We start from the raw sequence: 12,153 nt of genomic DNA, 5'->3' as shown, positions 1-12,153 counted from the left end.
TCTCTCCCTATTTATTTCAAAACCCCCTTCCCCTCCCCCTTTTCTGATGAAGGGTCTAGGCCCGAAACGTCAGCCTCTCTGCTCCTATGATGCTGCTTGGCCTGCTGTGTTCATCCAGCCCTGCACCTTGTTGTCTTGGAACAATATGGCTCCAGCTTGTAGATTTTCTTGTCCATGAATACAGGCCGTCATTTGCCATCATTACAATGTACAACAGAAACCAATTCCACAGGAATCCTCAGTGTAAACCTGCAGTACATTCCTTAGCACAATCCAACACTAAATGAGAGAAAGAGATTCACTTTTGCAAACTTTACAGATGATCCTGGGATCCTCTTGAAACTCACTCATTTAGGACAGTAATGCTTGCTTGCCAACCAAAGACCAAAATATTGTAAAATATTTAGCGCACACACCCTGAGAAAGGGTTCTTTTGATAAATAAACATCACGTGTTGATGAAAAACAGACCTTTCCGGAATGCTTTCAAGTCAGGTGCTGACAAATGCGATCATGGCTGGAGAACAAACAAGTTTCATGATCATGTCCAATAGATGATTGGAACGATGACTGGATTTTATTTGACATCAATATTACTTGAAACCGTGGATTACTGTACTAACAGTTAAATTGTGCAAAAGCTAGCATGTCTCACTTTTGGTCCTAACTCCAGAAAATGCTTCATATTGTTGCGACTCAAGATGGGCTAAGAGATTTGATAGTGATTTTTGAATAAGTGACCAAGATGATAGATGAAGGCAGAACAGTGGACATTCTCTATATGGACTTTAGCAAGGCCTTCGACAACGTTTCGCATGGTATACTGGTTACTGATGTTGATCACATGGGATCCAGGGAAAGCTAGTCAAATGGATACAAAATTGGCTTGATGGTAGGAGAAATAGGATGGCGATAGAGGATTTTTTGTTCAGACTGGAGGCCCGTGACCAGTGGTGTGTTCCAAGGTTCGGTGCTGGATCCACCACTGTTCATTACTTACATTCTCATCCAAATTGATTAAGGGGCATGGTTACTAAGTTTGCAGATGACACCAAAATAGATGGTGTAGTGGACAGGAGGTTACCCAAGAGTACAATGGGATCTTGATAAACTGGACAAATGGACAAAAGAATGGCAGATGGCGTTTAATTTGGATAAATGCAAGGTGTTGCATTTTGCCAAGACAAACCAAGGCAGGACATACAGGCCCCGGGGAATGTTCTTGAACACCGAGTGCCGGGGATGCCGGTGTATAGTTCAAAGCAGAGTTGCAGATAGACAGCGGGGTGAAGGCAGCATTTGGCATGCTTGCCTCCAAAAATTGGTCAGAGCATTGAGTATGGGATTTGGGATGTTGTGTTACAGCTGTACAAGACATTAGTACTCCAAATGTAGCTTTGCCAATGTACAATTCTGGTCACCCTCTTATAGGAAGAACGTTATTAAACTGGAAAGGGTACATAAAAGATTTACATAGGATGTTGTAAAGACTGGAAGGTTGGAGTTATAAGGAGATGATGGACAGGCTGAGACTTTTTCTCTCCTGGAGCACAGGAGGTTGTAGGGTGACCTTATAGACGTTTATAAAATCATGAGATGTACAGAGAAGTTGAAATGCAATGGTCTTTTCCCCAGGGCAGCGGAGTTCAAAGGTAGAGGGCTTTTTCTTCTTTTTAAAAAGAGACAGGAGAAAGATTTAAAAAGAGACCCAAGGGGAACCTTTTTCACACAGAGGGTGGTTCATAAGTGGAATGAACTGCCAGAGGAAGTGGTTGATGCAAGGACAGTTACAACATTTAAAACACATTAGGACAGGTACACAAATAGGGAAAATATTACAAGGATATAGGCCGAATGGGACGAAAATCAGTTTTGGATATCTGGTCAGCAGAAGAACACAGGAAATAGGAGGGGTGGGCCATCTGGCCTGTTCAGCCTACTTTGCCGTTCAAAAAGATCATGACTAATCTTGTTGGACTCCGCTCCACCTACCCACCCGCTCACTGTAACCCTTAATTCCTTTACTGTTCAACAATCTGTCTTTGCCTTAAAAGCATTTAACATGGTAGCCTCAACTGCTTCACTGGGCACGAAATTCCACAGATTCACTATCCTTTGGGTGAAGAAGTTCCTCCTCAACTCAGTGCTAAATCTGCTCCCCTTTATTTTGAGGCTATGCCAAGTTCTCGTTTCATTCACTAGTGGAAGCAACCTCCCTGCTTCTCTTATCTATTCCCTTCAGAATTTTATATGTTTCTATAAGAATCACACCCCATTCTTCTAAATTCCAATGAGCACAGTTCCAGTCTATTCAACCTCTCCACATAAACCCGCCAACTCCAGTGCCAGTACATCCTTTCTCAAGTAAGGAGATCAAAACTGTACACAGTACTCCAGGTGGCTTCACCAGCACCTCAAACAGCTACAGCATAACCTCCCTATTTTAAAACTCCATCCCTAGCATGAACAAGCTGGAACAAAGGTTTTGTTTCCATGCTGCATGACTCTAGGACAAAGTTGATTAAGCACCACATAAGATTCCAGGCTTTGCAAATTGAGGAGCAGAGTACTAAAAGTCAAGGAATTGTGCTAAATCTTCAAAAGGCTCGATCTCAGTTGCAGCATTACCCAATACTGGGTATCATGCTTCAGGTGGGATATCAAGTGCCATGGAGAGGGTGTAGAAGAGTTTTACTACACGTGATACAGTGGTGAGAGGGTTCAAGTTTGTTGACAGGCTCGAGGAGCTTGGATTCTTCTCTTTACAACAAAAATTGGTCTTGTTCTTTAATACTTGTTCAGAAAGATTATTGACAAAGGAAACAGAGAAGAATTGGCTCTTACCCCTTCTGTCACTACAAAAGGTCTGATCAAGTACAGTCAGCATGGTTTCTCAGAGGGATGTCATGCTTAACAAATCTGGTGGAATTGACAGATGACGACCAAGTGCTTGGATAGCAAGGCAGCTGATGCAGTTGATATGGATTTCAGCAAGGCTTTTGACAAGGTACAACATGGGAAACTGATTAAGGGAAAAGTTCATGGGATCCAGGCTAACTTGGCAAGGTAGATCAAAAATTAGCTTAGTCACAGGAGAAAGACAGAGTGGTGATAGAAGGCTTGCATGACGAGAGCCTGATGTGCAGTGGCGTACCACAGGGATCAGAGTAGGGTCCCTTGCCATTTGTGATAATCATAAAATGATGGAGATGACAATGTGGGATGGATGGTAAGAAAGTTTATGAATGACACAAAGATTGGTTGCAGTGCTGGCAGCGAAGCGGAAGATGTTAGATTAAAGAAAGTAAACAGATTGGTCAGATGGCAGATCAAAAGGTAAATGGAATTTAATCCTGAAAAATGTGAGGTGATGCACTGTGGAAGAAGGAACAAGGTAAGAAGGTATTCAAATAGCAATACACTGGGAAACTCAGGAGGAATCTTGGGGTGCTTGCCCACAGATCCCTGAAGGTGGCAGGACAGGGTAATAAGATAGTTAAGGCAGCTTATGGGATGCGTGTCTTTATCAGTGGTGGCACATATTAAAGACAAGGGAAGTCAGGTTGAAGCTGAACAGAACTTTGGTTAGACCACAGTCGGAGTACTGTATGCCGATCTCGTCACCACACTGTAGGAGGGATGTAATTGCACTGAAGGTGCAGACAAAATTTGTTAGAACATTGCCTGGGATGGAGTTCCTGAAGGAGGCTGGACAACAATTGGTTGTTTCCTTTGGAGCAGAGAAGGTTGACGAGGGACCTGGTAGAGGTGCTTAAGATTATAAAGGCACAGACATGGTGAATAGAAAACAAAATGTTCCCCTCAAAAGGATCACTAACAAGGTAGCATAATTCTAAAGTGAAAGGCAGGTGGTTTAGAGGGGTTGAGGGGAAAATCTTTTAATCCAGAAAGTGTTGGAGTCTTGAATGCACTACCTAGGAGGGTAACTGAGGCAGTAACTCTCAACCTTTTAAAAAGTACTTTGAGTACTGGAAGTGTCAAAATTTTCAAGGATATGGGCATAGTGAGGGAAACATGGGACCAGTCTTGGTAATATTATATTTGTAGGTAGTAGTGTGATTGCAAGATTAAAAGAATTCTAATGATTGAGAGATAGAAATTTAAGGTAATTGCCAAAAGAACCAAAAAAGGTGCCATGCAAAATGTATTTTAAAATGCAGAAAAATTACAGCAATCTGGAATGCACTTGTTGTAAAGATTGTGCACAAAGATTCAAAAGTAGCTTTTGGAAAAAGAAAAAAAAAAAAAAAAAGTTGGAAAAATACATGCAGATTTTTTTTGCAAAGATTTTAAGAAAGTCAAATTGCATAGAAAAAAACCAACTACCACAGGCAAGCTGAACCCAACGGCCTTCTTCTGGAGGGGATGCTAAATCACTGGACAAATTTCATCTTATCTTGAGGGCACCAATTCATGCTCAGGAACCATTGCCAAGCCTTCTTCATCTCTAAGCAGTCATAATTCATATACAACGCCCAGACAGCATTGGTCTTTGATGACAAGGTTTCATAACTAGGACAGCCACGATGTTCACTAGAGGTCACTGGATACTAAACAACATACGTACTTTGTTTAATTGCTGTTCAATGAGCCAAACAGACACAAGGGAGCCGGCAGACTAGATATAGACACATTCCTACTCTGTCACACAAGGCCTGTTTCCCAGAACTCAACCTAGCACTTTCCAATTAATACACCTACTGCAGTATCAAGACAGCACATTTAGCCCTGTAAAAAGTTTTTCGATATCAATGGACGTAAAAAGGATGACACTTTCGACATGACTGACAAGGACTGATGTCCAACAAATTGGATACACTATACTGTAATAAGGGGACTTTGAATGCCATTAAACACCTACTCAGTAGTGCCTCTTGAATTACCACAGCTATCTTTACCTGCTTGATTTGTTCCCAAAGCAGTCGGGACACCGTTGATCCTGAATGGAACGTGACCTCAACGTGATATGCAGCATTTAATATCTAGGAAAAAAACATTATTATTATCTTCCAAAAAACTGAACAGGTACAGTTGCTAGTTTCAATTGAAAGCACAATATCATGTTGGCAAAAGACATACAGCAAGGAGCAGCTAACTGGATTTGAATAAGCGGACTTTGCATTCATAGTTCCCAAAGTTTAAATTTCATTTGTGTACGGGTCTGCTCTGGACTACTTAGAATAGTACAAGGCAAACTTGATGAACCTCTGTCTATTTTTACCATCAATTTCTATGATGCATGAAGTTCAAGTTTCCTTGCTTTCCTTGTAGCAGCTTCCCCACTCCAAACCTCATTCATTTGAGCCTGAACTCAATCTGCTTTTGGCATCTCCCAAACAATGACAGACTCTGACACTCAACTCCCACTTGCTGGCATTGGGGTACACCCATTAAACTATTCAGCACAACCCAGATCACAACTCACTGCCCAAAATAATTCCCATCTTGCCTCTTGCTCTTGTGCCAGAGGTGCGCATTGAAACAAAACATTTGCAAAAACTGTCACAGTTAACTTGCAGAATTTTCATTGTGGACACCCTCCAGGGCTGTGCTGCAGATTCTCTGCATTCAGCTCACGAATTATAACCTACTCTTGACTTACCTGCTTCAAGTGATTGCTGGTGGCATTGTTCATGGCAGAATCCTGGTTGGATTTTTCCAAGCTCTTGAGACAGCGTTCAAGGGTCCCAACGAAACTCTCTCGAAGATAGTCTACAGAACTGATCAGTTTATTGGCAACGGCCTGATTTAACCGAGAAATAATCAACTCTTGAATCTGTTTGATGCAGCACTTAATGTCCTTATTGCCAACAGTCTCACCACTCTCAGAGATGATTATGTCTTGAGAGATAGGAAGGAAAAGGTATAATGAACATGATTGGCATTAGCCTTGTTCTGCAAGACTCAAATCACAAAATTGAGAAATTTCGTTTTGATGCTATCATTTCTAAAGTGCACTGATGACAAAACTAGAGATTACAAAGTCTCAATTACTCAACACATGCTCATCATCACATTATTCAAATCGATTTCAACAAAGTTAGGGAAACAGGGAGAACATCAAGCAAGTGGCTGATGACTAAATGTAAAGTCATTAGCAGAACACAGGATTTGAAACTGGAGCTGAGTTTTGAAGAGAAACCGAATTTCAAATGTTAAGTGCTTTCTCTCCACAGATGCTGCCTGACCCGAGTTGCTCCAGCAACCTCTGTTCTGGTTTCAGATCACCAGCATCTGCAGTTCTGTTTGATTTTCATGTCTGAAATGTGGTTGGTTGCACAATAAATTAACATATTGCAGTGAAATCTTCAATGCAGCTTGTGACATTAAGATTCAACGCATGTTAGATCTCCAAAATCTCTATTCCATCCCTGGAGAAGAATCCAGCTGAACAGTTAAACTCCCAAATTTACATTTGGTATGTTTAGTGGCAATAATGGAAAGTACAGACCCTTAAAAAGGTCCGTTTTTATGGATGGCACAAGAATAAGAAGAGGTCATTCAGTCCTAAGCTTACTTCATTATTCAAATATGACCTTGGTAGATCAGCACCTTAACTCCATCCAGCTGCCTAGGCTACAAATCAAATGAACAATAAACAGAACAAAGAACAGTACAGTGCAGGATCAGGTCCTTTGGCTCACTAAGACTGTGCTAACACGACGCCTTTTTAAATTAAAAACCTTGTGCCTACATGGTCCGTACACCTCTATTCCCTGCCTGTTCATTTATCTATGAAGCAGCAAGTCAGAAACATGAATTAAGAGTTCAACACATGGAAGTAAATTGGCTTAACTTGAACTTATGCCATTGCGTGGGTCAGGCAAACAGTTCTGATGGAAGATTCTTACCCCAATTATTCATTTAGACTGTTGCACAATGATACCAGTATGTTAAATGATACTCTTGCCTTTAGCGAGACAGAGCAGAACCAAGTGATACCATCTCACAAGGTCTTGATTATTTACAAAGATGGAAGAAGAAACACGTTCACTCAAAATTCTCTACCTAGAGGGCTCTCACCATCTTCAAGGCAGAAATTGACCTTTGGACTCTGGGGACAAAGTATGGCTACGAGCATTCAGACTCTTCATATCAAAGCAAAACTGCAAAGCTACAATTCCAGTACTTTATTCTCCTAGGTAAAAGCAGAGCCCTGATGCTAAGTTCATTCACTCTGAAGCTATCCGCCATCTAAGCCTTGCAAATATATGGACATTTGCGACTGTCCGCAGAAATACAGTGGTTTATGACTTCAACACTCAAACAATGCTAAACAATTCTTCTGTATTATTGCAATTTAGAAACTGCTTTTGAAGTGGCAGTGTTTTTCACAATGAAATCAACAGACTCTGACTTGGCATTGTCATCCTTGTCCTCCATTTTGTTAAATTTCTTTTTAATATGCACAATTCACAATGCTTTTAATATCCATAAGCCATAATCCTCTTAAGGCATGGCCTACTTTGAACCTTGGCAACTAATTTTATGAAAAACCACAAATTTGTTTCAAATTATCAAGAAATAGTCACTAATATTCAAATAGACAGGATTTTTAAAGTGACTGCTTTTTATTATTGCATACTGGAAGCAACCTGTCTGAATCAGTCCAGTGGTGGATCTACAGAAGTCAACGTGTCATCTCTGGGTAGGTGGTACAAGACTGAAAGAAAACTGCTCGTCAGATAAAGACGACACACTGTATCTGGCTAATTGGAAGCTACAGATCCCCTTGTTGCTAATGGAATCCTAGAATTAGACAGCATAGAGAAAGGCCACTGGACTCTCTCTGTACTGGCTCCTGTAAGAGCAACCTGTTATGGGCAAACAATGCTGCTGAGCCAGCAATGCCCTCATCCAGTGAATGGATGACAAAAACCTACCTAGTCCCATTCTCCAGCCCTCCCTGCAACGCTCAATTCATCTCTTTTGAAAACTCATATGGAATTTGCCTCCACAACTCTCCCAGGCAGGACATACCAAAACCAAACAACTCTCTCTCAAGGAGTTTCTACTAAACTCACTCCTAACTCTTTTACTGACAATCTTGAGATTGGGACTCCCAGTTACTGATACACCAACTAGCGGAAACAGGTGATCATTGTTTGTTCTGTCTAAATTCTTCATAATTTTGAACACCTCAATAAAAGGTCACCTCTTCATTGTCTCTGCTCCTAAGAAAATCAGCCCAATCTCTAACCTTTCCTTGTATCTGAAATCTCTCATTCTTTGTATCCTTCGAGTAAATCTCCTTTGAAATCTCTAGGATTTTAACATTCTTCCTTAAATGGGGTGCCCAGGAATGAACACAATGCTCCAACTGTGCTCTGACCAATGACTTGGAGAGGCGTGGCATTATTTCCTTTAAGACTCGCTGCCTCTATTTATAAGCCCAAGTAGCCTATAAGCCTTCTGAACAACTGTTTCAACTTGCCTGGCCACCTTCAGAGAATTATGCACGTAAACCCAGAGGTTCCTCTGCTTCTGTATTCCCCTTAAAGTTGTACCATTAAGCCTGTATTGTCTCTCCAAGTTTGTTTTACCAAAATGCTTTGCCTCATTTCTCTGCATTGAAATTCATCTGCTAGGTGTCTGTCCATTTGGTCAATTTCTCAATGTCCATCTGAAGTCACTCAAGTCATCCTCACTATTCACTGTAGCTTAATATCCTCTTTAAATAAACAAATCAGAAAAAGCAGAAGTCCCCACACCGATCCTTGGGGAATACCACTTTCAACTTATCTCCAATGTCAGAATGCCAATCTCTAACAATCCTCTGTTTACTATTTTTTGGCCAACTATAATTCATTCAGCCAAGGAACCATCAAACCCAAACAATTCCAATTTGCCAGCCAACCTGCTGTGTCACCTGTCAAAATCCAAATATACAATATCAACAGCAACAGCACTGTCCTCATCCACTGCCTGTTTCACCCCAAAGAATTCAATTAAATTTGTCAGACATGACATGTCCTCAACAAAGCCATGGTGACTGTCAAGTATTAACCTATAAGCAATATAAATTGAAAACAACAAACAACTTTACAGATAGTAGGAACTGCCGATGCTGGAGTCGGAGATAACAAGGTTTGGAGCTGGATGAACACAGCAGGCCAGGCAGCATCAGAACAGCAGGAAAGCTGACGTTTCGGCTGAAGGATCCCGACCCGAAATGTCAGCTTTCCTGCTCCTCTGATGCTGCCTGGCCTGCTGTGTTAATCCAGCTCCACACCTTGTTATTATAAGCAACTTTAGAGCCAGTTTTCCCACTAATGTCAAGCTAAAAGCTCTATAGTTGCTTAAATTGTCCTTTGCCCCTTTAAGGAATATCACATTTGCAATCCTCCAGTCCCGTGGGACTAATCTCGCATTCAGAGGGGTCTGGAAAACCTGTCAGCGGCTCTGTAATTTGCTCCCTTACCCGTCAGCAATCTGGGATGCATCTCATCCACGCCTGGTGACTTTCTACCTGGAGTTGTCAGCCTTTTTTAAATGCAGCTCTATTTATTACTGTACTGTTCAGTTGTTCAACACCCACATTTTCAACTGGGCCATAGTCACCATTTTCTAAATTGGGTAAAGTCAAAAGCAAAGGTCGACACATCCTTTGCTTCAGTAAGTAGCTGACCCTGCTTGATCTGTATGAACCCCACTTTATCCTTCATTTCCCTTTTAATATTAACATAACTGTAGAACATTTTACTGTTTGTTTTAGTGCAGCCTGCCATCCTTTCCTCATGCTTCCTCTTCACCTTCCTTATTCCAGCCTTCGTCTTCCAGAATAATAGCAGCAATAGAAATCAGGTATACATCATACATCTCCTTATTTTCTTACTGTGATCCTCAGCCAGTACACAGTACTTTTGGAGACCCTGTATTTATTCCTCATGGCTACGTACCTAGCTTGCACGCTATTCATCTCCCTTTAAAATCTCCCATTTTACATTCACCGTTTTATCCATCAAAATGCACATCTAATCAGCATGCTCCACTTCAACTTTCAGACCCCTAAAATCTGTCTTTTGCCAGTCTGCAATCTTAATCATGGACTGATTTTTATCTCTTTCCAATTTAATGTTGAACCATATCATATTTTATGCCTGCAATTTCCCAACTGACCCACACTCTGACACGGTCCATCTGGCCTGCTTATTTCCTAGGACCAGATCCAGCACAGCTCCATTTCTGGTAGAGTGATCCAGAAAATTTTCTTGCACACACTGCAGGAACTTTTCCCCTTCCATGCCCTACACTCTGTACCTTTTTGCCCAGTCTACACACTGTACCTTTTTGCCCAGTCTACACTAGGGTAACTGGAATCACCAACTATCACAACTGAACTTTGCCTGCAGATTCTGTAATCTGCCTACAAATGCTCCTTTCTGCCTCCTCCCCACTATTTGGTAGTCTATTAAAAAAAATACCCAAACTCATTCCTACCTTGCCGTTTCTCACGTCCAGTCATATTCAGAAACTGCTAATATAAACAAGGATTTAAAAACAAGAATTTGGGACTTTGGTAAAACTTTACGTTACAGGAGGGTTTAAGTTCAAGGCAGACTATGAAAGAAGCAAAAAGGAAGGATAACTCAGGAGATATTATTAGAGATGTTGGAAATCATGAGGGTAAGAAAGCTAGCATAAAGGCACTTTACTTGAATGCTCGTAGCATTCGTAACAAGGTTGATGAGTTAACGGCACAAATCATCGCGAATGAATATGACTTGGTAGCCATTACAGAGACATGGTTACAGGATGCTCACGACTGGGAGTTAAATATCCAAGGGTACCAGACTATTCGGAAGGACAGACAGGAAGGTAAGGGAGGTGGTGTAGCTCTGATATTCAAGGACGACATCAGGGCGGTGCTGAGAGATGATACAGGTTCTATGGAGAATGAGGTTGAATCCATTTGGGTGGAAATTAGAAATTCTAAGAGGAAAAAGTCACTGATAGGCGTAGTCTATAGGCCACCAAATAATAACATCACATTGGGGCGGGCAATAAACAAAGAAATAACTAATGCCTGTAAAAATGGTTAGGCAATTATCATGGGGGATTTTAACCGACACGTAGATTGGTCGAAACAGCTCGGTCAGGGTAGCCTTGAGGAGGAGTTCGTTGAGTGTATCCGTGATAGTTTTCTTGAACAGTATGTAATGGAACCGACGAGGGAGCAAGCTATCCTAGATCTGGTCCTGTGTAATGAGACAGGAATAATTAATGACCTCATAGTTAGGGATCCTCTCGGAAGGAGTGATCACAGTATGGTTGAATTTAGAATACAGATGGAGAGTGTGAAGATAAAATCCAATACCAGGGTCCTGTGCTTGAACACGGGGAACTACAATAGAATGAGGGAGGACTTGGCTAAAGTAGACTGGAAACAAAGATTTTATGGTGGGACAGTTGACGAGCAGTGGAGGACTTTCAAAGCAATCTTTCAAAGTGCTCAGCAAAAGTATATTCCAATGAAAAGGAAGGACTGTAAGAAAAGGGGTAATCTGCCATGGGCGTCTAAAGACATAAGGGAGGCTATCAAATTGAAGGCATACAAAGTGGCCAAAAACAGCATGAAACTAGAAGATTGGGAAAACTTTAAAGGTCAACAGAAAGCCACAAAAAGAGCTATAAAGAAAAGTAAGATAGAACATGAGAAAAAACTAGCACAGAATATAAAGACAGATAGCAAAAGTTTCTATAAATATATAAAACGAAAAAGAGTGGCTAAAGTAAACGTTGGCCCTTTACAGCATGAGAAGGGGAATTTAGTTATGGGATATGATGAAATGGCCGAGGCATTGAACAGGTATTTTGTATCGGTCTTCACAGTGGAGGACACTAATAACATGCCAGTAATAGACAAAGAGACGAAGGTAGGCGAGGACCTGGAAACAATCATTATTACGGAAGAGGTAGTGTTGGGCAAGCTAATGGAGCTAAGGATTGATAAGTCTCCTGGCCCTGATGGAATGCATGCCAGGGTACTAAAAGAGATGGCGGGAGAAATAGCAGGTGCACTGGCGGTAATTTTCCAAAATTCGCTGCACTCTGGGGCAGTCCCAGCAGATTGGAAAACAGAAAATGTGATGTCACTGTTTAAAAAGGGAAGTAGACAAAAGATGGGGAATTA

The 12,153-nt window shown here is 41.3% G+C and overlaps 1 protein-coding gene across 1 annotated transcript in view; it reads right to left on the bottom strand.

Moving 5' to 3' along the window:
* Nucleotides 1–12,153, bottom strand: part of dstyk (dual serine/threonine and tyrosine protein kinase) — an 86,201-nt gene that overhangs the window by 30,361 nt on the left and 43,687 nt on the right. Inside the window, exons 4-5 of the mRNA XM_048611805.1 lie at nt 5,623–5,861; nt 4,919–5,002 (exon numbers count right to left, since the gene is read on the bottom strand). Coding sequence (XP_048467762.1) covers nt 4,919–5,002; nt 5,623–5,861 — 323 coding nt within the window. The remainder of the gene's footprint in view (nt 1–4,918; nt 5,003–5,622; nt 5,862–12,153) is intronic.

Source organism: Rhincodon typus, chromosome 25 (assembly GCF_021869965.1).
Source record: "Rhincodon typus isolate 14 chromosome 25, sRhiTyp1.1, whole genome shotgun sequence".
In the NCBI taxonomy this organism is placed as follows: Eukaryota; Metazoa; Chordata; class Chondrichthyes; order Orectolobiformes; family Rhincodontidae; genus Rhincodon; species Rhincodon typus.
The sequence above is the reverse complement of the archived record's forward strand: the minus strand, read 5'-3'. Positions and strand labels throughout refer to the sequence as shown.